Genomic DNA, 26,311 nt, shown 5'->3' with positions numbered 1-26,311 from the left:
CTGGTGGCTAAATTGTCACACCCCTTCCCCTCCCCTGTACCAGGTGAGAAAAGGGGTGGTCAGAAGTTGAAAATCACCTTGATTTTTCTTAAGACAGGATATAGGAAAGTTCCTCTTGTCTGCCTTACTGTGTTGGGGATTGTAATAAATTGTAGAATTTTTTTTGTGTTATTTTTCATTTTCTTTATTTTAAAATGAACTTCATACTTATGGAGGTGAGGTATGTTAGTGTTGGGAAACGGAACGTCTTCACCACACACTCCCAGGTCACCTACAATATAGTCAGCTGGAAACAATTACTTTGACCCAAGTTCCGAAGAATAGCTCGGATGCAATGTGACATTTCTCAATTTCCCACACAGAGGCACAGGAGTAGGCAGCTCGGTCCCTCGAGCTGGTTCCAGCTTACCATACCTTACCATACCTGAGGCCTTCCTGGATAAAATGACCAATTCAGCATTAATTGGGGCCAAATTATTTGCATTTTTCTGCTGTTCCCACTAATGACTGGGTTAAGAACGCCCCAACTTAAGTTTCATAAGGCCCAGACATATAGAGGAAACTTTCAGCCCATTAGTTTTGACTTGATTCAAATCCAGGTTCCAGAGGTGGAAAATCATTGAATCATCCAACTTTCAATTTTCAGTCACAAAAACAAAACATTGCAGACGATGGATATCTGAAATAAAAACAGAAAATGCTGGAAATACACAGCAAGTCAGGCAGAATCTGTGGAGAGAGAAGCAGGGTTAAAGTTTCAGGCCAATGACTTTTCTTTCATCAGTGTGTTCTCCCTGTAAGCTCAGCTGAGTATTCCAGCATTTTCTGTTTTTATTCTTATTTTCACTACAATTGGAAAGATTCAGGGCAAACTTAACAAAAAGTGATAATGGCATCTCTAAAAATATAGTCATCTGAAAGCAATGACTAGACTGCAAGGCTCTATTTTTCAGGCATACGGTGAATTATTCTGACATGAATATGTAGATTCTGCAGTTAAAAAAAAATATGCCACAGGAGTTTTTGATATTAGACCTCGGTTCTCTTGTGCAGTTGGACAAAAACAGAAACAAACTATAAAGTTAAGCAATTGTTAAGGGTACTCAGTAACATTAACAGTGAATGGCTTTATAAATATTTTAGTGTAATAAATGTGTTTAAATGGGACAGAATTGTCTGGCCACATTAATATAATTGCATACATCATAAATGTACCAAAGTATATTTCATCAGTGCCTTTCCTGTCACATAGCACAGAATTTAATGCTCCCCACCGGAGACAGGCTGGGAACTAGGGAGGCTGTATAAACGGGTGGGAAAATGAGGGGCGGAGATCCCAAATGCCCCACACGCCGCTTAAGTCCAGGGAAGGGTCGGGAACAGCTTTTCCACCTGGAGGCCAATTGAGGGCCACTTAAGGGCTTCATCCCACCGCTGTTGGTATTCAACCAGCTGAGCGTCTGATTGGCATTAAATCAGGTTGGGGAGGTTTGGAATGGCCATAGCAGGATTGCCAACAGCTCTCCAGCCAGTGGATGGGCCCACCACTGTCACCTTTAAAATCCACCTATAGTATGCACACTATATTATATCTGCAATATGTTAATATCCTTCACGCACATATTTCTTGTCTATTAAACCTGACTTGCAATTATCACTTTCTTGTTTCAACTTTTCCCATTGTAAGTTCTTAAGTCCACATTTAAAATGGAAAGTGCCTACCTAAAGTTTTCATACTGTAATTACACCTTCCCACGTGTGCCTTCCAAAGAATGCCCAGTAAACCCTGTCAGTTTTGTCAGCAGCCTTCCGGGGAGGGGTGGGGTGGGGGGGCCTCATTATTAGGCATTCCTTATGGATGCGGGACCCAGCATCAGGAGAGATGGGCCACTGAAAGCCATTCCCCTGCCCTTGCCTCCAAACCCCCTGTAACCCCTGCCATGACTCCTACTCCATGATCCCCATCCACCCCTCACTCACCTTTGGCCTGGGATCATATGGTGATCCTGGGCCTCTGGTGGATGCATTTTTGGCAGCAGTCACCCCTCCTGGTGGTGCTGACAGCAATGAAGAGCCGCCAGACTCTAAATGGCTGGCAGCCTTCAGTGGGCAGGATTTCCACCCCTAGGGTCCTGAATCCCAGGAATGACCCAACAGTGGCCACTTAAATGCCTGAAGGGCACTTAATACTGTCAGGCTTCCCCCATGGAACTGATGGTGGTTCCCTGACTGCTGGGCAAGACCCCTGTCAGGCCAATTAACTCCTACCCCAAATCTCTTGTAAAAATAAGGACAGATTGTATGAATTTAAAATGGGACTGGACTATGTATAAATACTCTGGTGCAATTATCTTGCAACCTTCAAACTAGCTTCTTTTGAGAATCCATTTAGGGCAGGATCTTGCATTTTGAGTTGGTGCCCTGACACCAGGATCAAATGGGGCTCCAACCCTGCACTGTGAGAGCAGCAGTCCCCTGGCAGTGATTTCCATTGATTGGATAATTAATGGCTGGAGGGCATGCTCAGCATCCAAGTGGTAGTTCTCCAGAATGGTAGGAACTGCAGTCTGCCATTGTAGGTAAGGGAGAGAGAGGGCACCTCTGTCTTGGAGGTGCACTCTCAGCAACTTTAACAAAATCTGAATTTTAAAATGGCCATAGCCGCTGAGCTACCATTGTGGAGGGGGAAAACGTCTCCATAGAGCGGCCTGTGGCCACAGCCGTTGTCAGGTCGGCAGTGGGACCACAAAACCAACCTGAAGCGCTGATCACCCTGTCTGCTACCAGGAGGTTGCTCTCCAGGCAGCTGGCCTGTGCCCTCCACCAGTTGGCCTCTGATAATTGACCTTAATTGATTTTTAACTGACCTCGAATGGCCACCCGCTGCTTGCGGGCAGGTAGCCCTGTGACCCCTGATCCCTCCACTGCGAGTAAGGTTCGGGGGCCGGATGGTGCCAGCAAACCAGCAGGCCAGTGAAATAAGTGTATACGTATTAAACAACCTCCCAGGGTACAACACAGGGGGAGTCAAGGCCAAGGGGTATTGCCAGGTGAAGCAGGTTTAGTGGGTGGTGCATACTTGGACGGGGGTGTACAGAAATAATTCAGTCCCAGTTTGAAGTCAAACATTCTGTCATTTCTATTCACTATTTTGTCACAACTTACAGCAATTTTGGAGAAGTAGGTTTTGGCAGAAGCATAGAAGTTTTTCAGGAGTACATACGAAGAACCTGGGAATTCGAAATTGATGTACTTTTACATCACAGCTGTTAGGAGGATACCATCACAATACAGCATGTTTCTATAATGGGTACCTTTCATTATAGACTTGACATAGGATTTTCTAATGCAAGTGCTAACTGATGCATATATATGAATGTATATGCACATTTGTATCACCAATGATTCAAATATGTATTTCTTCAGGACTAGTTTCATTGGCTAAAGAGGAATTGTCCAGAATTTTTCCTCAGATTGACCTGGATTTTTGGGGGGTTTTTTGCCCTGTCAGGAGATCACACGGTTTCAGGTAATTTGAAGAGTGTATACATTGTGATGCACAAGCCAAGTGCGATGGTATGGGTCAGGCGGTGTGGAGTCAAGGATCTTTTCCTTTTCGTCATGAATGTCACAAGACTGCCAGGATTCTCCTACATCTCATGAGCAAATAAATGATTATGGGCAACTCCACCAACATCAACAGACATCTATGCTTCAAGACTGCTTCCTGCTTTCATTAAGAAACCACCAAGAAGAATTGGTCCTAGTCAAACCCCTCTGACAAAAATGGCTTAAAATCACTTTGGCTACAAATTAATAAATTGACTCGTACCTTTTTGTAGACGTTCCCAGTTACCATGTTGAAGTTCAAAGATTTCTTTTAACATAATGCAAAATAGTGTATGTTTGCAGGTCATGTTGCCTCTCTGCACATATATGATGCTATCTGGTCTTATTAAAGAAAACCTGAATCTAAATTAGTCTGAATTTCGCCTTTTCCGAGGGCCTGAATTTTTGCCTAGCTTGGGTTTGATGTTCATCTCTATTCTGCACAACTTCAGATGCACAGTGATAACGTGAAAGCAGTTAAATACATTGGAAAACTTGTTAATGCCCTTTTATTAACCCCTTCCTAAACTTACATGAAAAATGATTTCCTGTTCACCCTCAGTAAAACAATCAAGTCAGAGGGAGAACAGCTGTATTAAGTTTCAAGGGAGTAAGGCAAGGCTGGATGGCCTCTACTTTAATGCCAGGAGTATTACAGGTAAAACGGATGAGTTAAGGGTGAGGATTGACATGTGGAATTGTGATATAATAGCCATCATGGAGACATGGTTGAGGGAAGGGCAGGATTGGCAGCTCAACATTCTGGGATATAGAATCTTCAGGCAAGACAGGGGAGGGGGTAAAAGAGGAAGAGGCATTGCATTATTAGTTAAGGAGTCCGTTACTGCAGTAAGGAGGAGGCATCAAATGAAGCTTTGTGGGTAGAGCTTAGGAATAAAAAAGGGGCAACCACATTATTAAGTGTTTATTATAGACCCCCAGATAATCAGTGGGAAATTGAGGAGTAAATATGTGCACAATTTATCGAGGTGTGTAAAAACAATAACAATAGGGTAATTATATTAGGTGATTTCAACTTTTCCAACATTAATTGGGATCGACATAGTGTTAAAGACTTGGATGGAGTGGATTTTTTGAAATGTGTACATGAGAACTTTTTAGGTCAATACATAGAGGGTCCAACAAGGGACAGCGCAGTGCTGGACCTAATTCTGGGGAATGAAGCCGGACAGGTGGCTGAGGTAGTGGTGAGGGAGCATTCTAGTGAAAGCGACCACAACATGGTACAGTTTAAGTTTGTTATGGACAAAGAAATCGCCAAGTGGCAAAAAAATGTTTTGTATTGGGAGAGAGTGGATTTTAGTAAAATAAGGCAGGATCTGGCCAAAGTAGACTGGGATCAGTTAATTGTGGGGAAATCTACAGAGGAACAGTGGGGGGTGTTCAAAAAGGAAATGGGAAGGGTATGGGCTCAACATGTTCCCTCTAGGGTGATAGAAAGGAGTAACAAGCCCAGAGAACCATGGATGACCAGAGATATTCAGGTTACGATGAGAAGGAAAAGAGAGGCTTTTAGCAGGTACAAGGGAAACAAATCAGCAGAGGCATTAGTGGAGTACAGAAAGTGCAGGGTGGAGCTTAAGAAAGCAATTCGGAAAGCAAAGAGGGGATATGGGAAAGCTCTGGCTGGTAAAAGTAGGAAAATCCCAAGATATTCTATATGTATATCAATGGGAAGAGGATAACCAGGGAAAGAGTAGGGCCCATAAGGGACCAAGGGGGCAATCTATGGGCGGAGCCAGAGGACATCGCTAGAGTGTTGATTGAATACTTCACGTCCATCTTCACCTAAGAGAATGAGGATGAAGGTATTGAACTCGGGGAGAGAGACTGCGAGGTTCTTATGCAAATTGATATAGGGAATGACAAGGTATTGGAGGTGTTGGCAGGCTTAAAAGTGGACAAATATCCAGGTCCAGATGATTTGTGTCCCAGACTGCTGAGGGAGGCAAGGGAGGAGATCGCAGGGGCTTTGACACAAACGTTTAATTCCTCTCTGGCCACGGGGGGAGGTGCCAGAGAACTGGAGAACAGCTAATGTGGTTCCACTATTTAAGAAGGATTGTAGAGATAAGCCAGCTGCCCGTGTTGTTTTTAAACCGTCTGCAGGGTCGCCATTGGACCCGGCGCCTTACAGGCCCCCACCTGGCCCTTCCCAAGCACTGGGGAGGCGTGTTTCACGCTTGGTGGGCCTTAATTGAAGCCGCGGTCCGGGGGGCCGATCGTGAGCAGCAGCCCGTTTCTCGACTGGTCCCACCAATCGTGCGCACCCGCCAAGGGTAAAATTCAGGCTACAGTACATGTGTTGCCTGAATTGTAAGATTTTTTGTGACATTTCAAAAACCAAGCCTAAAATTGCTGATCAGAAATGACTCCTGTCCCCAGCCCACAATAGAGCCACATCCCAAGGTTTGGAAATTCTTTCAGTTTAGATGATCCCATTTAGATGATCCATGTGAAATAATGGCCCATAATGAGATTGGTTCTCATCTCAATCCCTCCCTCAGAAATGTTAGGACAGAGAGAATCACTATGACAACCACCTGAACCTCTCTTTACCTTAAACCGGTTCTTGCAAAAGTTTTATCGTTATTTCAGCCATGGTTCCATTGGTAACACTGCACCTCTGAGTCTGAAGGTTGTGGGTTCTAAGTCTCACTCCAGGACAGCAGCACAATTAAAACAAAGCTGACACTCCAGTGTAATATTGAAAGAGTGTTGGAGGTGTTGTCTTTCAAATGAGAGGTTAAACCTGTCCGCCTTCTGAGATGAATATAAGAGATCTCATGGCACTACTTTGAACAAGAGCAGTAGAGTTATCTCTAGTGTCCTGGTCAATACTTATCCATCAATCAATATCACTAATAAAAAAAAACCTGGCCATTATCACATTTCTGTTTGTGGGAGCTTACTGTGCACAAATTGGCTGCTGCATTTCCAACATTACAAGAGTATCTACACTTCAAAAAAGTACTTTATTGGCTGTAAAACACTTTGGAATGCCTGGTGGACATGCAAGGTGCTATAAAAATGTAAGCCTTTTTATTCCCAATGTATTTATTCCATACCTCAAGTATCATTTTAATATTTTTTATTTCAATGCTTATTTTTATTTCCAATGATAGGCCCATTGTTTATGCTGAAATTTTGGAAACTGTGACGCATGTGCAATTATGCTTAATGGTTATAAAAATACAGGTTTACTGATAATTTTGAATAGGGAAGATAGTTAAAAAGGAGCCATTAATTTAAGAAAATGTTATGCAATATGTTTAAGGTTGGAGTTGCCTGCAAGAAAGGGGATTATATCACACAAACCCCTCAAAACTCCTTGGGGTGTGTGTTTATACACAAAAACATTTGCTGGCTCTCTATTTAATAAATGGACTAAAATTCATTCCGATAATTATTTTCATTTGATTTTGAAATGCAGTAGAAAATAATGGAGATTACTGTGAAGTGCAGAAATGATCCCTTAAATGAACAACGAAGGAAAACAACGACTGCTGCTGTTAAGTGAAGAGTACATTTTAGTTGTTTCAGAAGATAGCCAATTCAGGGCAACTCAGGGTTAAGGAAATCAATATGATTCTGTGGTTCTCAGCTCCTGCAGCTGCTCTTCACAGTCATTAGGATGGTCCCATGCCCACTGCAGTTGCTAGGCATTGGCTTTGTCTTCACAGCAGTCTAACAAGCACAGATGTATTTCAACCCACAGACCAGCTAAAATCCTATTTAATTTCGCTGAGGTATAAGATCTCATACCCCAATCAGAAAAGTCGCATCTGGATACAATAGGTGGCGGGGATGGGGGGTGGGGGTGGTTGCTGAATTTAACACTAAAAAAACAGTTGGGTTTGAGTCGGGTAGGGGTTCAAATCATAAAAATCTGAAATTCAACCCCAAACCTGAACCTGCTCACTTCCAGTTTGAGGCTACATTATCCCCATTTATGTGCCACTTCAGATTTAGCTCTGAATGGCCTGGATTCCTGGACCTTGGAAAATCCAGCGCCCAGAGCTGAGAACTTTTGGACCTGGCAGATAAGTGCCTTTCTACTTGCCGGTTGGGTCGAATTTGCTGCCTCATCGACCCCTTGTGACCGGACAAGCCCCTGCCAACCTTTTTGACCACCCCCTGATTCCCTGCAACGGAGCCTCCGATTCCCCCCGACACCACCTCCCACCCCCCCACCCCCACCCCTCTGAAGAACTTCACCAGAAGCACTTACACAGGGCCTTTCACGTCCTCACAATACCCCAAAGCATTTCAGCAGCCAGTGAGTAATTTCATTCAAGTGCAGCCACTGCTGTTATGTAGAGTCAACTTGTGCACAGCAAGGCCCCACAAATGTTAACTAAGAGTTTTCAATAGAGGGAGGGAAATTGGTTGAGACACTGGGAGAATTCGCTGCTTTCTTCAAATAATGGCACCTCAACAGGTAGACAGGATGCCAGGTTAACATCTCAGATGAAATCTGGCAGTCTGTTAATGCAGCACTTCCTCTGTACTCTTTAGCCTGTATTATATGTCCAAATCCTGGAGCGGAGCTGCAGTGCTACCAATAAACCAAGCTGACACCACCTTATTAAAGCACTGATATATAAATATAACAAGGCATGATTTCATCCTCTATGGTACAGACATTTTTCTAAGCATAAAACAGCAATATATATATTTAAAATATATTTTAATATATTTAAAAATCCATGTTAATAACCTTTTGTTTGCGAATGGATTTAAATGAGTGAACTATTTAAATGAATGCAATGCGTGCCAAATAAAATCACCTTGCGTTGTAAATTAATAATCTTGTCTAGTTAATGGCTCATTATTTATCATCAGAAACAAATGCAGAGATTTGGAGAGTCGATTAGTAATGAAATAGGCTAAAAAAGCTAACCTTATGCAAGATATCGTTGGCTAATCAATGAATATCACTATTTAGTTTACCTTCTCTCTTTTATTTCTATGAAAAATAATTAAACTAATAGTTTTTTTCAATTTATCAGCAGTTCATATTGTATTAAATGGAAAAATATTCAGAACCCAAGTAATTACATGGGGCTCATATCATGCAGTTTAATATTCAATGTTATGCAATACTTAATAATGTAGATAAATTCTATAATTTATTGAAAAATTATGTGATATAAGAGGATTATTTCCTCGTAAAAAATTGTAATATATTTATACAAGACTGTCTGTTGCTAGGATACATGGAATTTTGAAGGACATATTTGAGAACACATATTCAACTGTACCAAATGATTACTTATCTACCACTATAAAATGAAAGCATATTCTGACGCTTCAGGAAGAATTATATTTAGAAGGTAAGAGAGGAGACATTTAATAGTGTTATAAGGATATCATGCCGTACCTATCCTATCCAGTCTGTCAATGGCCACAGTCTCAAAGGCTCTTCGCATCATGGGGTATTCTTCTAACACCTCATTAAAATGATCCACAGAGAGAGAATACAGACGACAGTAGGTATCGGCACGCACGCTGGCAGTTCGCCGGCCTCTTGTCAACAAACAGATTTCTGCAAATTAGAAAGTTGTAAGTTGAGCACAGCTGTAGCTTGCAGATCCAACCATAACCCATCATTCATCGCCCAACTCTGTGTTACGAAGAGGTACAACAGTAAACTTTTTCGTAATTGTACCATTGTCCTTGGATGACCATTGATTACTGTTGGCAGTGTGATCTTGGGAACAAAGGAACAGGAATAAACCATTCAGCCCCTCAAGCTTGTTCAACCATTCAATTTGACCATGGTTGATCTGTATTTAAAATCCACCTGATTCTGATAAAGGAGGAGAAGGAATTATTTGCATTTATGTGGCAACACGATGTTCTGGTTGCATGTAGGTTGAGACCAAAGACAGACAATGCTTTTTTGTAAATTTTCTCTCTCTTAAGCAATCAGTAACAACCTTCCAGGAGTCACTGGTCTAGTGCTTGTGGCACCATTGTGACAAAGCTGACTCTAATTTTTTGCAAACACATCAGCCAAGCGATAATATGAAAATGTATCAGCTTTGGCAAGATTTTCTATGCTTGTGAAATGGTTGTTTTCGTTTCAGCACCAATAGATATAGGAAAGGGAAATTCCGTATCAGATTGTTTCAATTTATTTAATCTGAAATGGGTCAAGAAGCTGATCCTTTGAGAAGTAACTTCAGTTTGTCAGCTACTGATGGACATACCACATGAGCTCTGATACAGCTGTTTACAAGTAATCAGGTTTGTTGATTTCAAATACGTGGAGCAGGATTTTATGGTACTCCACCTCCACCATCACCAACCGCCCCCCCCCCACCACCCCCCCCACAACACCCCCCCCCCCCCCCCCCCCCCCCCCCCCCCCCCCCCACTGGTCAGTTTGCAGATGGGGGGAGCCCGTACAATTCCGCAGATGGCTCTCCCACCGCCTTCCTGCCTGCCCTGACCTTTCTATAATGTCACAGTGGGATGGGCGGCTGGCCCACCCATACCATAATTGAGGCCCTTGAATGGGCAAGTAACGACAACTTAAGAGCCATTTCCCACCCAGCCTCAATTTTAAACCCGGCAGGAGTCCAGCAGGAGGGTGGGAAGCCCAGAAAGTGACCTTGCTGAGGCCTCGGGTGGGTAGTGGGGCGGGGGGGGCTCCATTCCACTGGGAACCGCTTCCCCAAACAAGGTCTTCCCCCGGCCTGTGCTCCGTCTCCCACCCCCAACCTCTCCATCAAGACCCCCACGCCCTCTCGCCACCCCCTTGGGCCACAATTCCCCCTCCCCGCCGAGAGACCCCTTGTACTTACCTGGTCCTGGACTCCAGAACTTAGAATCTGGAGACTGCTCCAGTCCTGGCCACTGGCGCTGCTGAGACTACTGAGCAACTGGCCAGCGACTCTCCGAGGTGGGCCTTCCACCTGAGTGGGGGGTGCAAGTCCCATCTCCAGCCAATTAATGCTTCTTGGGAGCGTTAAATGGTCCCAAGCAACCAGTATCAGTGAAGATGCATCCCCTGCTGACTCTTTGGGTGGTGGGTCAGAAAACTCTGCCATCCAAAAAAATCCAAACCCTAACTCAAAAGGTTATTAAAATCTGAAACAAAAACAAAAATAACTGGAAAAACTCAGCAGGTCTGACAAAATATGCGGAGAGGAACACAGTTAACGTTTCGAGTCAGTATGACTCTTCATCAGAACTAAAGAAATATAGAAATGAGGTGGAATATAAACTGGTTGAGGGGGGGTGGGACAGGTAGAGCTCGATAGGGGGCCAATGATAGGTGGAGGCAAAGAAGAGATTGCCAAAGATGTCATAGACAAAAGGACAAAGGGGTGTTGACGGTGGTGGTATTAGCTAAAGGATGTGCTAATGGTGACATTAAGGGTAGAAAGCAGGATGAGCAAGTGACGGGGGCCCCTAGTGAGGGTGGGGTGGGGGGGAAGGGATTGAAATAGGCTAAAAGGTGGAGATAAAATGATAGATCGAAATAAATTTAAAAATAGGTGGGAAAAGAAAAATATATTTAAAAAATTATAAATTACTGGAAAAAAGGGAACAGGAAGGGGGTCGGGATGGAGGAGAGAGTTCATGATCTGAAATTGTTGAACTCAATGTTAAGTCTGGAAGGCTGTAAAGTGCCTAGTCAGAAGATGAGCTGCTGTTCCTCCAGTTTGCCTTGAGCTTCACTAGAACAATGCAGCAGGCCAAGGACGGACATGTGGGCATGAGAGCAGGGTGGAGTGTTGAAATGGCAAGCGACAGGAAGGTCTGGGTCATGTTTGCGGTCAGACCAAAGGTGTTCCGCAAAGCGGTCACCCAGTCTGCGTTTGGTCTCTCCAATGTAGAGGAAATCGCATTGGGAGCAGCGAATGCAGTAGACTAAATTGAGGGAAGTGCAAGTGAAATGCTGCTTCACTTGAAAGGAGTGTTTGGGCCCTTGGATGGTGAGGAGGGGGGAAGTAAAGGGGCAGGTGTTACACCTTCTGCGGTTGCATGTGAAGGTGCCATGGGAGGGGGTGATGGAGGAGTGGACCAGGGTGTCCTGGAGGGAATGATCCCTGCGGAATGCCGCCAGTGGGTGGGGGGGGTGGGGGGTGAAGGGAAGATGCGTTTGGTGGCATCATGCTGGAATTGGCGGAAATGGTGGAGGATGATCCTTTGAATGCGGAGGCTGGTAGGGTGATAAGTGAGGACAAGGGGGACCCTATCATGGTTCTGGGAAGGAGGAGAAGGCTTGAGGGCGGATGCGCGGGAGATGATTGACACGGTTGAAGGCTCTGTCAACCACCGTGGGTGGAAAACCTCGGTTAAGGAAGAAGGAAGACATGTCAGAGAAACTTTTTTGGAAAGTGGCATCATCAGAACAGATGCAATGGAGGCGAAGGAACTGAGAGAATGGGATGGAGTCTTTACAGGAAGCGGGGTGTGAGGAGCTGTAGTCAAGGTAGCTGTGGGAGTCGGTGGGCTTGTAATGAATATTGGTGGACAGTCTATCACCAGAAATTGAGACAGAGAGATCAAGGAAGGGAAGGGAAGTGTCAGTGATGGACCATGTGAAAATGATGGAGGGGTGGAAATTGGAAGCAAAATTAATACATTTTTCCAGGTCCAGACGAGAGCATGAAGCAGCACCGAAGTAATCATCGATGTACTGGAGAAAGAGTTGTGGGAGGGTGCCTGAGTAGGACTGGAACAAGGAATATTCCACATACCCCATAAAGAGACAGGCATAGCTGGGGCCTATACGGGTACCCATAGCCACACCTTTTATTTGGAGGATGTGAGAGGAGTTAAAGGAGAAATTGTTCAGTATGACAAGAAGTTCAGCCAGACGGAGGAGAGTAGTGGTGGATGGGGATTGTTCAGGCCTCTGTTCGAGGAAGAAGCGGAGAGCCATCAGACCATCCCAGTGGGGGATGGAGGTGTAGAGGGATTGGACGTCCATGGTGAAGAGGAGGCAGTTGGGGCCAGGGCACTGGAAATTGTTGATATGATGTAGGGCGTCAGAGGAATCACGGATGTAGGTGGGAAGAGACTGGACAAGGGGAGAGAGAACAGAGTCAAGATAGGAAGAAATGAGTTCAGTGGGGCAGGAACAGGCTGACATGATCGGTCTGCCGGGACAGTCCTGTTTGTGGATTTTGGGTAGGAGGTAAAAGTGGGCTGTCCAAGGTTGGGAGATTATGAGGTTGGAAGCTGTGGAAGGAAGATCTCCAGAGGAGATGAGGTCAGTGACAGTCCTGGAAACAATAGCTTGATGTTCAGTGGTGGGGTCATGGTCCAGGGGGAGGTAGGAGGAAGTGTCCGCAAGTTGATGCTCAGCCTCTGCGAGGTAGAGGTCAATGCGCCAGACAACAGCAGCACCACCCTTGTCAGCAGGTTTGATGACAAAGTCAGGGTTGGACCTGAGAGAACGGAGTGTGGCAAGTTCAGAAGGAGACAGATTAGAGTGGGTGAGAGGAGCACAGAAATTGAGACGACTGATGATACACCGACAATTCTCAATGAAAAGATCAAGAGCAGGTAAGAATCCAGAGTGAGGGATCCAGGTAAGGGGAGAATATTGGAGGTGGATAAAGGATCCATTGAACGGGGAGAGGACTCCTCCCCAGAGAAGTGAGCACGGGGATGAAGGTGGCAGAAGAAGAGTTCAGCAATGTGCCGAGCCCGAAATTCATTGAGGTGAGGGCGTAAGGGTATGAAACTGAGTCCTTTGCTGAGCACTGAACGTTCAGCATCCGAGAGGGGAAGGTCAGGGGTAGGGCTGGGATTGGAAGACAGGGCGGGGTCAGCGGGATGGGCAGGGGTGGAGAGTCCTGGATGGGAGTTCAGATTAAAATCTGAATGTTGGTGTAATTCCATTGCACAATATTAGTATCTGACTGACATATGTTATTGTGGTTGGTGTACTAGAAAGAGTACAGTGATATTGGGCTTTCTTAATGGATCCAGAGGCAGCTGATATGGAATAGATGAAACCTGAATTGAGAGGTTACACTTATCAGGAAAGATTGGACAGACCGGAATTTGTTTCTGTAGAAGAGAGAAGACTGAGGAGCGATCTAATAGAGGTCTTGGGGAATACAAAAGGGTTTGATGGGGTAGACATAGAAAAGTTGTTTCTACTTGCAAGTTAAGAACAAAACTAGGGGCCATAAATATAAGAGGTCCAGAATAAATCCAATATAAAATTCAGGAGAAACTTCTTTACTCAATGAGTGGCTAGGATGTGGAACTCACTACCACAGGGAGTAGTTGAGGCAAACAACTAAATGCATTTAAGAAGAAACTAGTTAGACACACGAGGAAGAAAGGAATGGAAGGATATGCTGACAGGGTTAGTTAAAGAGGAGTGGGAATAGGCTTGTGTGGAACATAAACACAAGCATGGGCCTGATGGATGGAATGGCTGTTTCACTGTTGTAAATACTTTGTACTTTGTAAAAAAAAGAGATGAATTATTATTAGCCTGAATGCAGTAATGAATACTGTTCTTAATATTGAGGAAATTAATGAACTGGTAGCATACTTTGTACTGAAGTTATTAACCTGGCCTGGCAGTAGGATTATGAAATCATAATGATTGGTATGCAAATTTAAACCAGCAGGTCAATAATCCTTACATCAATAACCATTACTACTTGAAACCAAATATGTAATGGTCTAATTCCACCTTTTGAATTTGAAGTCACGATTCTTTGTTTTCAGGCAGCGTATTGGAAGACTGAAGGAATTGGAAGTAGGTCACAAATAACGATGAGATATATTATTCCTCAGCTTTACTATAGGCATCAACACCTGAGTTAGGGCAGTGAAAGTGGACAGCACCAAGTTACGCTGCCCCACTAATCTGTATCTCTACTCAGGGGAGAGCACAACTTTGCATGTGTACTGAAATCCTGTGCAGAGGCCTCCACATGAGGTGTATCATTTCCAAAATGAGTCAAATGGACTGTGAGGAATTTATTTATTACAATTTAAAGTTAGAAATGTTGGCTTTGCTCCAGTTACAACTATATGGTAGCCAGTGCCAAGTTGAATAAGGGGACAATCATAAAGTATAAGCTGACTGAACATAGTGGGGCAGCTACTTTTGCATTGTTTAATGTTGAGTGTGCATCGCTATACCAGGCATATGACTCATTTACTTGTCAGCGCTGGCTTAAGGCATCGACTTGGAATAAATCAAAATTTCTGACACCAACAAAAGTCAGATAAAATGTGCATGTTTCCAAAAAAGCATTGTAATTATCAGAAATACAGAGACTCATGTCTAACACCTTAAGAACCAAAGATGAATGTTTTTCACAAATGATTTTCACTCTATGGAGGTGATACACAGAGTGCTTGATATGTCATGTTAAATTACTTTTGAAAGCTTTTTGACTTATTTTGCACTCACAGATTAGGTTTATTTTAAGCAATATTGTCGTCAGAACTGACACCCTCAGGCTGATTGACAAAGTTGACGAAACAGTTCCTTTCAAAGCACTTTAGGCAGAATCTGCTTAAAGTACCTGCAGTCACAAGGGGCTCATGACCAGTGTGGACTTCAGTAAAACTTGAATTGCACTGCATCTCAGTTCCAATGAGAAAGAAACTTGAGCAACTAATTGAGGTAGGTCTCCTCTCTCACATTGGTACAAAAAATCCCTTAAAATGAAATTGGTTAAGATTGCCCAATTGCAAAATTTGATTGGAACCAAAAAGTCAACTACCATGAGTGGGACTAAGTACAGACCAAGAAATTCATTAGTGCAGTGCAGTGTAGGCACTGGCTTGCTCTGATCAGCATAGCCTAGTTTACATGGAATCCAACTGGCAGCCCTTAGAGACCGCCACCAAAAATATTATATTCACTTCATGAGGAGCCAGGAGGACCAAGACTGTTCTTCTCAACTCTACAGCAAAAAACCTATTCAAACTGTGCTCAGTTGGTTAAATTGCTTATCAATGGCCTTGTATTGATTTAGTATTTGGTGAATATTGAGTAATTATTCCAATTTTTCTCCTTGTCCATCATTACCAAAGAACCTGAATCCATTATGTTCTTGTTTCTTTTTTGTCCCTTATTTCATATTTATTGATATTAAATTCATCCCTACTTATTTGGACTACTGAATTTAATCAAATCCTTTTCAAATAGATCAATTTACCCTATAATGGTCAACTGGTTGCACAGTTTGATGTAAAACCACATTTGGTACGCAGTGTTTAATTTAGTTACATTCACAAATTTCAAGTGCCAATATTGGCATTGTTTTGTTTCAGCACGTTGGACAATCGCTAGTTTCTATGGATGATTATTTTTTCATCATTCGATATGGTCATTTACCAGATTTGTCATTGTCACTGGTCTATTCAAGATACATCAGAAATGGAAATGTCCCTGCTTGGTATTTCACCAGTAACAAAACAAAAACCAATGGATTTATTGTCTTCACCACCTGAGCACAGGAAGAAAAATCCAAGACGATATATGTTAGGCTTCTGTAAACCTCCACATCATATTTTCCTTCCTGTGCTCTACCGAAGCAGTGCACAACACCCATGTGGTTAAGAGGAAAACCTAAACCATTGTAGCTTAAAGAGTTTCAAAAGCCATTTCTGCTGCTGTTGAGAAGGAACAAAAAGAAAACATGATATTGGAATTATTCTCCCGTAAGGTCATGTTTTGGGGAGGTTCATTTTGTTTAAGGGATAAAAAAAAACTCCGAAGAGGTGTTCACAAGATGGTTTTATTTTCTCTTTAAGAAAATCCATGCTTTCCTTTACATAATGAAAATTTTGCTTCAACAATAAGTATTAGGCACTATTTAATTGGCCCAAATTTGCACCCTTTTTCTGCGAGATTGTAACACATAAAGTGATGGAAACATGGACAAATTATTGATTCAGTGCCATTTACGTGACTTAACCATTGAGCAACAGTGGAATACTGCCTATGGGAACACAGGTTCACAACTGCATGTGACCAGGGCTGCCACCTTACATTATCACACCAATAACATATCGGTCAGCTGGCTGTCCGTAATGAGCAAGAATTGAACTTAGACACAGACCTCCAAAGTATGAGCCATCCGAGAGTTTCATTTCCTTGTTGCCCTTTGTGTGGACACTAACGACCCCATGCTGGATAAAGTACATCTTTTTTCCTATTGTCCCCTCACGGATTATGTAATCTCCAGGCTGGAACACTTCAAACTTCAGTTTGGTCAGCATGGCAGTCACAAAAATTGGGTCCGCATTGGCAAAAAGTGGCATTGAGGCTACCAGCTTCCGGCAGTTAAAATTCACTATTTCCTGAATTTAAAAATAAAGTACAATAAGTCTTATTGGTCCCAGCATAAGAATGGTGACAATTAAATCAAAAGATGACATGCTTGGTGTTCCATGGAAATAACATGAATACACAGAGAATCACCCCACTGGCAAAAGATCTACTCTATACTTGATGTTCTTTTTAACTTGTGCTGCTGTTCTCTGAGGAGGCACTGGCCTACTTGTCCAACAGCCATCTTGATTAGCCTATATTGCCTTGGAGATGGTCTATAGTAGTGAACAGATTAGCAGAAAAGGGTTTACACACAAGCGCTGCAAGCCAACCTCCATATTCTTTTTTTTTATATAGACATCACTTTTATTTAATTTAAACCAGACAATGTAAGTTTATTTTCTTGAGTGCATAGCATTGTTTTTATTCAGTCACACAGAATCTGCAACCCTCATGTTCTCAGTGTTTTTTTTGAGTTTTGTCTTTGTGAAAGTCGTACATATGGCGGAGTTGATTTCCGTTAACATTGGTAAGGGCTCCCATGGGGACGCTTGGGAGGAAAGTTCTGTAGCTCCCATCAGGCAGTTAATTCCATGCTTTTGGCTCCACTCTGATGGTCAAATAGCAATGCGGAACTTGCCATGTTGAAAACCAATGGTGTAACACCACGTCAACTCCTTGGTATGGTGATTTAGCATGATCATGCATTACACGACACAGGAACCAAATATTTGGTTCATATAGCTTCAGGGTTTTAGAGTTTAACCTGAAAAAAGATTTCTGAATATTTTCACACCAAGCTTAAGGAAAACGTCAATAATGACATATATTGTCATGCAAATAGTGTATCCACACAATTTCTCTTCATTGCAACTAAACCTATATACTGGGGTTTACTGAGGTGACTGATCATGGGAATTCATTGAGGTTGATTTTCTAGATATGTTATTTTAAATCAGTTCATCCATTATTCAATCAAATGCATCTTATTTTCTTTGGAGTTTTGCTCACACTCATACTGAAACATGACTAACTTCTAGTTAAACAGTGAATATTGGAGAAATACACAGAAAGTCAATAAGTGCGAAGAGAAAAAAAATAGGTTGACTTCTCTTCCTCTTTCAGATGTTGATTATCCATATGCATTTCCACCAAGCAAGTACAAACTTCCGCCTCTCATTTGTTATTATTACTTTTATGTCTGAAAAAAGAATGCTATTTTAATCTTCCCGATCATACTCGTGTGAAAGCTAGCACAGCGGGGAACATTGGATTGAGAACTAAAGGGTCCTGCTCAGAATCTGACAGAAATGACTGAGTATTTTATGCTTCCTTGATAGATAAAAGTAGGAATATGTTGTGGGAGATTACAGAGAACAAGGGACCCCAGGGATCTTGCGCAGGTCTTGTTCAGTTGTCACAACAGCTATCTTAGAACATTCCTGACTGTCAGCATTTGAAATGAACAGCAGCATTGCCTCATGCTAGCATCTGGTCCTGAAAAGGCAAGTTTCTTTCTCAAATTATTTGCAGATTGGTCTCATAAGAGACTTATACAATATTCAACTGAGCATGCTAACAGATTACAGTAATGACCTGGACCAAAATGAAAATACACAACATGTAGGCACTTATCATTTCAACTTACCTCTCTAAGTGGTTCATTTAGCTCTCCCAGTATATTGTCCTCATCAAACATTTTTCCCTGGTAACGATGTTCGTAATAGTCATGAATTTTTTGCCGGAAATCAGCAGGTAACTTGTGAAAAGACATGTACTGCTCCACTTGCTTGTACTGTACAGAAAGAAAGCCTGTCATTGGATACAGCATAGTTTCAGTCAAGTAGAAAATAGCGCTAATTGGAAATGTAAAGTTACTGAGCATGAAACACTCTTACTGGGGACAAGTATGTATCAAATCAGGAATAAAGATGGCCTTATGACAGGAGTGATTTGCTGTCAGCGGATGTGTAATAAACAACTCACTTGCTAATATCCTGGAGAATATAAATCAAGGTCATAATTCAATATCAATGCCAAACTATAATAACCTAATGCATTTAATGCATTATTATAGACAGAATAGAGGTAGTGAACACATTGATATTTAAGCATTTAGAATAATTCATCATAATTTACCTCTGATATATTAAGCATTTGTATACTAGAGTTCACTTTCCACGGTCCTGTCATAAATCACAATAGTTCTTTATGTTGGAAATTATTTCTGGACTGCAGGAGTCAACACTTAATCCAATATTATATTTCTGATATGTATTGCACAACATTATGTCCTAAGGCTCCTGTAATTTGCCCCAGCATGATTCCAATTAAATTTTTGCACTGGTATTTCCCATCTCTGTTGTTGTATTTTTCAAAGGGTGGCAGATTATTACCAACAAGATAATGTAATCATCCTCTGGTAATCTCATAAAATAATGGGCAAAACAAGGGTAATTTGCCAAGTCTATAGTACCAGTAAGGGATTTTGACCACTGGACATGCCTAACTAGTAATGACTTTTCCAGTAAGGGTTTCTAATAGAAAAGGCACCCCTAACCATAAATTGGCTCTAAACTTTATTCATAATGTAGATAACACAAATAGAAGAGCACACGAAAAATGTACCGGTATTCTGAAAATGGACTGAACTTCAGAATAATCATAAAACCCAGTTCTTGTAAAATGAGAAAGCTGTTTATTGTGATTTTCTATTATGCATCAGGAATTCAATATTGGTAAGAATTCTCTGCATAATTTTTCTTCCAAAATGTATGCGTGTGTAACATACAATTTGGGTCTCGGTAACAGCAAAATTATGTGGAGTAAATGTCCAGTTAATCAGAATTTATAGTTAAATTATTCAGTTAATAGAAATGTATAAAATTGGTGTATGACCTTTAGCCAGGTAGCCATGATAATCTGATCAGAAGGGCAAATCTGAACAACTCAGAGATTGATTGATTGACATTTTAGGACAAAGTTTGATAAGTAACATTCCAGGTATGGAGCCTCACCCAATAAGGCAGCAGATTGAACATTTAACAACTACAGAATTGAGTAGATGGGCCCCAAATCGAGTGGGCTGACTTCCGTATCTGATTTGCCAGTCTGTCCTCCAACTGATGAAAAGGAAGGGTTAACAAACGTTGGTATAGTTGGGGGTATGCAAGACATCCCTGGGAGGTACACAGGAGAAATGATCTAATGTAGATTTTGCTCATTATTTTATTTATTACATTTTCATAATAGGCTACTCAGACAAAACTTTGAAATGTCTAGAATTTGTTATATAAAATAATTAATTTACTTCAAGATGTACCAATCAGAACACAGACACAATGATGTACCCTCACCTCCAATCACCGTTCACTACAGCTTGATGTTAGTTGTCCAGCTACCATCTAGAGCTCAGATTTAAGTTGGAATTTTTTTTGGTTGTATGTGTCATACTGTAACTATGTTTGCCAATATGTAACACATACCACTCTAACCATTATCAGCCTTTCTTGAACATTCTACCTCACAGGTCAGATCTCAGAATTGTCATGACACACAAAGAGGCCATTCAGCCTATCGTGTCTTCACCAGCTCTCTAAATGAGCATTATGCCTTAGTGCCATTTTCCTACCTTTTCCCTGTATCCTTGCACATTGTTTCTACCCAAATAATTATCTAAAGTCCTTGAATGCCTCGATTGAACCTGCCTCCACCACACTCCCAGGCAGTGCATTCCAGACTTGAACTGCTCGCTGTCTAAAAAAATTTTCTCTCGCATCACATTTGCTTCTTTTGCAAATCACTTTACGAATGCCCAGGATACTGTGTGCCTTATTAACTACTTTCCCCACCTGTCCTGCACCTTCAATGGAGTATGCACATATAGACCAGATCCTTCTGCTCCTGCGCCCCTTAAGAATTGTATCCCTATATAAAGCACAAGTCAGAAAATTAGACATTATTTCTATTCTTTCATATTTATTCAATATTCCATGAAGTTGAAATTCCAATTATAACAAAAAGAGCAAGACTTTTTTCTCCTCTATAATTAATGGCTGTCATTTAATCATGGGAACAATCAGCTTTCAAACCTGTGATCGTGTTAGCTTGGTGTTAATTATGAACGGAATGGGATGTTCATCCTTCTTTGTTAAAGAAATTTCACGTGTGCAGTGGAAGACAATCTCTCAGGCCTGCTTTTTGGTGAACATTTATTTCAGATGGTGTCACCCATGACTGCAAGTAGGACTTTTGCCTCTGGAGTTGGCTGGTCTTGGGTTCAAGCCCCACTCTATGACTTAAGCGCAGAATCTCAGTTGGCTCTACAGTGCAGTACAGAGGAAGTGCTGGATTGTTGGAGATGCCATCTTGCACATGAGACATTAAATAAAGTTCCCATCTGGTCTCTTGGGTGGATGCAAAATATCCCGCTGAACTGTTCAAAGAATGGCAGGGGAATTTTCCTGGTGTCTTGACCAACGCTTATCCCTCAGCCAACACCATAACACGATCTGGGCATTTATTTCAATGATTCTGGCTGGGGCCATGTCGTGTGCTAATTGGATGGCTTGCGTTCCACACTACAACAGTGACTACATATCAAGAGTGTTTAATTGGCTGGATAGCTCTCTAGGATGTCTTGAGATCATGAAAGGCTTTATATAAATGCAGCTTTCTTTCTTCATAGTGATAAGTACATGGGTCTTCTCTGGTAACATCAGGCATTGTCACCTTCAGTCCCATCCCACCGTAAAGTTGCGGAGAGGTCGGGGTGGGTGAGAACCCAGTGAGAAGGCCATCTGAAGAATTGTATGGCCACCTACTGCCTACAAACCTGCTGGAGGTGGAATGTAAAATTCTGACTTAGGTAAGAATTTTCCACTGTGTGTTAGGGAGGTCACAGAGGAAACCCTGTTTTGTCACTCATGCTCTTGTGCTTCAGCAGAGTACTTGCACAACTAGAATCTTAGCAAATTACTCATTAACACAGAACATCATTTGACTGTACCTTTATAACCATTTGTACGTCTATCAATAATCCTAAATAGGAAGCAATATACTTCGACTAATGTGTGCCAAAGGAGAAAATGATACAAAAGATGCTTCTCCAGGTATATGCTTTATGTTTTGATTTTGAAATGAGTAGGAAGGATGTACCTCTGACTCCTTGGAGATATGGTGCAGCCATGATGACAGTAGCCTAGTGGATCAACTCCTTGGTACAGCTGGTTAAATGCTGATTTTTTCAAGTCTGGGACCTGGTTGCTATGGAGAATGCCGACTCTGTCTGCTGGCTGTAATGAATGGCCTCATGTCTGAATTCAATACCTCATGGGTATGGGCTGACACAACAACATTCCCTAATTTGGCAGTAATTAGCAACCTCACTCAGAGGTGACAGATTGTCTGCTTTGGGAATGAAAAAAATGTCACACTAGTGCATTGTCTCAGGTTGGAGTTGAAGCATATTGTCAGAGGGAGGAGATGGGCCTTTACATCTGCTTGTGCTTACACAATGCTTAGACGTTTGAGAATGCTTAATGCTGACACTGGCTGCTTAAAATGGGAAGAGCTCCACTCTCCAGCACTAACATCCCTCACCTTGATGAGCCCAATAACACCGTGGAGATCACAGGGTAGATATGCAACTTGCTGTCCATTGTAAAACTGAATTTGCAGATTGGTCAATCATCTAATATTCATTTCTATTACTTGTTCAATGGCATCGGTGGTCTGAAAATCTTATATTTATGGCTGACTCACACTGTCCTGGTTCTATTTTCCTAATGGTGAAAACCATGGGTCTACCAACATCACCACCTTGTGAGCTGACCTGGGCAATCAGGTCAGTTGCCCAATTGTATCTTCAACATCTCCAAAGATGAACCAAGGAAACACTGATGAGAGAAGGTTTTCTGTAAGTACATGACTTGCTTTATTTCAAGGTAACATACAGAATGGCTGTTATAATTATTGTAAGATCCCACCACTCAGACCATGTTGTATGACAGTTGTGACTGGCTGAGGAACAATTGTAGAGATATTGATATGCCTGAGCAATAACTGGTTTATTGGATGAACACAACAATTTACAGATATACAAGACTGCAGGTGTTACTCAGTCTAAGCCATAAGCCTTCTTCTTCGTGCTTCCTAGCCATGAGTGTCTCTCTCTCTCTCTCTCTCTTACATCATCATGTGGACAGTACTGTTTATCCAATTCCACGAATTAATCCTTTCAGCCCTGAATACCCTAATAGTACAATAATCAAACTCACTTAATTCAGACAGTACAACCTAACTTTACATAATGATAGAAAATAAAGAACACCCTTGGCTTCCCTCATGGCTGAATAACCTTACTTGACAAATGAGACAACTTCTAGCTATACCCAAATAATTTCTTACCTCTTAGCCAAGACTTAGGAAATGTCTTTGCAACTCTCTCGTTAAAACTCCAATGGTCTGTGCAGCGTCCTTCATCAAAGAGCTTCAGTGCCTACTAGTGTCCTGATCTCTGTTTTATATCACTCACTGTCACACCCACAATTAGAGATCAAAGCTTTTTTAATACAGTGGGTGCGAGGTGTTTAAGCAATTAATGAGCTAACATTAATCAAGCTAACTATTGCTTATTGCTTACTGTCTATGAGGAAACAACATCAAAGAAATACCATTAACCTTTTAACTATCTAATGTACTAGCTTTTAAAAACATTGTACAAATTCCCCATGCTTTGAAAAAGTCCTTACTGTCGGAATTAAAACAGAAAATGCTGGAAATACTCAACAGGTCATGCAGCATCTGTGGAGAAAGAAAGAAAGAAACTTAACAGGCTGAACTTTTCCGGCCCCTTGGTTGCAGGCTTGGAGATGGGGTGGGGGCTTGTGGCAATCTGAGGTGCAATACACCTTTAAGAGAACGTAAGTAGATTGATCATGTGACTGTATTACCCAATGGTTGTGTAGGGTGGGCTACAATGTTAATCAGTAGTTTAGAATAGGGTCTGGTTGGAGAAGCACACATTGTGTTAGTGCTCTGTGACTTGTGTTAAACAAATAGCATGTGCTTCATCTGATATTGGTCTCTGCATCTGCTGTATATTGTTTGCCAATTCACCAACCAGTAGATAGGTGTGCAACTGCGTTTGCAAGCAAAGCGATCCGACAGAAGGAACATAGCAGGACTGGAGAGGAGAAAGGGTGTGGGAAAATAGTGTAGTCAGGGAATTTTCAGAGACAGCTTGGCAAGTGGATCAACTGCCCACTGCATGGAAAAGGACAGCAAATAACCTGGTTAAGACCCCAAAACTGTTGCCTCACGAACATTTTGTCATTGTCAGAGTGGCCCCTCTAGCTCAACAGAAGTGGCCTCTGCATGATGCAGACCAGTGGGTCACTGGAACAGGAGGCTCCATGTCCCAATGGTGGGGCTGTGAGCAGGAAAGGCCACACCAATGGCTCAAAAATTCTAACTGGAGGGGCCCCCTACTGGCTTCGCCCCTCTGAATTATTTATTGACCTCTACGCTTTGGAGGATGTCTCCATTTGAGGCACCCTCATGGGCCCTGGCCAGCCTCAGCTGCACCCAGCTCTCCTGGTGGGGCTTCTGAAGCTCCAGTGCTGCTGGCCCTCTTATTGGGCTGGCATCATTGGGAGCCTGCCCTCCATCCTTATTTGGATGGTGTACTCTGAGGGGGCCAATTAGGAGGCAGTCTCCAGGATGACTGAGAAGCCAGCCTTGCTGCCAGAAGGTGAAGGCTTGGGTCCCTGGTCCCAACGTCAAAGTCCCAAAGCCCGAGTCAAAATCTAACCCAACCTTCCATATTGATGGCCTTTCGGAAGAATGTGCTGATGAAAGGATATCATCCCGAATCATTAACTTTATTTCTCCCTCCACAAATGTTGCCTAACCTGGAGTATTTCCTGTCATTATTTCACTTTTCCAGCATTCACAGTATTTTGCTCTTGAATTAGCCCCTGTTGGAAACTGGCTAAGAAATTTCAAAATATGGTATCTTTGCTACACAGTAACTATTGTGCTGATCTGTCTTTTTCAGTAGAAATAACAACACAAAGTCACTAATTTGCTCTGGTGGTGGTGCCCAGGAGATCGAGCCAATGTGGTTAGGACTGCAAGAACTGTTGTCAGTTTCATGTGATACCAGGAGGCAAGAGAATGACATAGGGTTCACACTGCATGCCAGTACAGATCTAACTCCTGCAGATCACTGCACAACATATTGGTGAATAAATATAATCTGTGTCTAGATAGGATAATTCTGGTCCCATGCTGTAGACACTTGTTTCCTGGGAAATACTCAAAAGAACCATGAACAGTGTCCAATGTGCCTGCACAGAGGCTGTCTGAGACAGAGCACACTGTTGTGTGCATTCAGCATAAACTGGCTGACATTAATGAAGGTGACATTACTGTCTCGTGAAGGCCACACTAATATAACAATAACATTAAGAACACATGGGAGAAGTTGACCATATTGCCTCTCGTTCTGGATGATTTTTCTATCTTAACCAGCTCCCCAAATCCCTCGATTCCCCGTGGGATCAAAAATATATCTTAGCCTTAAATATATTCAACCACGACGGATCCACAGTCCTCTGTGGCAGGCAATTCCAAAGGTTCACAACCCTCCGAGTGAAGAAATTTTCCCTAATCTCAGTCCTAAATAATTGACACTGTTTCCCAAGACTGTGGCCCCGTGTTCCAGATTTCCCAGCCATGGGAAACAATCCCTCAGTGTCTACCCTGGCCCTTCAGAATCGTGTACGTTGCTATGAAATCAGCTCTCATTCTTCTAAACTCCAGGGAACATAGGCCGAGTTTACTCAGCCCACTTGGCACAGGAACCAACCTAGTGAATTAAAAAGCAAAACTCAAACAACAGTTTTATACGATCTGAGTTCGTTATCTGCACAGCAAAATCATTTGATCCTCGTAAGAGATCATTTCTGACTAGTTTTATTGGCATCGAGGTACTTATATCTTACTCTGTACAGAAAGGCAGATTTAATAAATGCACTCATGGCACAGAGCTGCACCCACCCCAAGGGGATGTGGAATATCTTGTCCCCTCAGGTTAGCAGATCTATGCGGGAATTTTCCATACTTTAAAATGAACTGGTGGATAGCTGTGCCGGATACAACGACCATCAAGTGCTCGCAGTAAATGAAGCTCCTTGCTGTGGTCTTGAGTACATAAAATCTATCTATCTACACAGTTCACGTTTGGAAAGTGAGATGATCTGATGTGGCCAGAATTTTAGCTCCCGAGTCGAGAGGGCAGGGCCAGGAAATTCCCAGCTCCGCAAATCCAACTCAGGAGAAAGTGCCCCCGACAGTCGAATTTTTGCTCGGGGGGTTGGTATTAACCGGAGTTGGGCC

General features: G+C 42.4%; 1 protein-coding gene across 1 annotated transcript in view; it reads right to left on the bottom strand.

The window, feature by feature from the left end:
• hcn2b (hyperpolarization activated cyclic nucleotide-gated potassium channel 2b) overlaps window positions 1–26,311 on the bottom strand; it is a 127,944-nt gene that overhangs the window by 1,971 nt on the left and 99,662 nt on the right. Inside the window, exons 6-8 of the mRNA XM_041205560.1 lie at window positions 18,558–18,704; window positions 16,698–16,938; window positions 9,014–9,178 (exon numbers count right to left, since the gene is read on the bottom strand). Of these exons, the coding sequence (XP_041061494.1) occupies window positions 9,014–9,178; window positions 16,698–16,938; window positions 18,558–18,704 (553 nt within the window). The remainder of the gene's footprint in view (window positions 1–9,013; window positions 9,179–16,697; window positions 16,939–18,557; window positions 18,705–26,311) is intronic.

This window comes from Carcharodon carcharias, chromosome 14 (assembly GCF_017639515.1).
Source record: "Carcharodon carcharias isolate sCarCar2 chromosome 14, sCarCar2.pri, whole genome shotgun sequence".
NCBI classification, from domain to species: Eukaryota; Metazoa; Chordata; class Chondrichthyes; order Lamniformes; family Lamnidae; genus Carcharodon; species Carcharodon carcharias.
The sequence above is the reverse complement of the archived record's forward strand: the minus strand, read 5'-3'. Positions and strand labels throughout refer to the sequence as shown.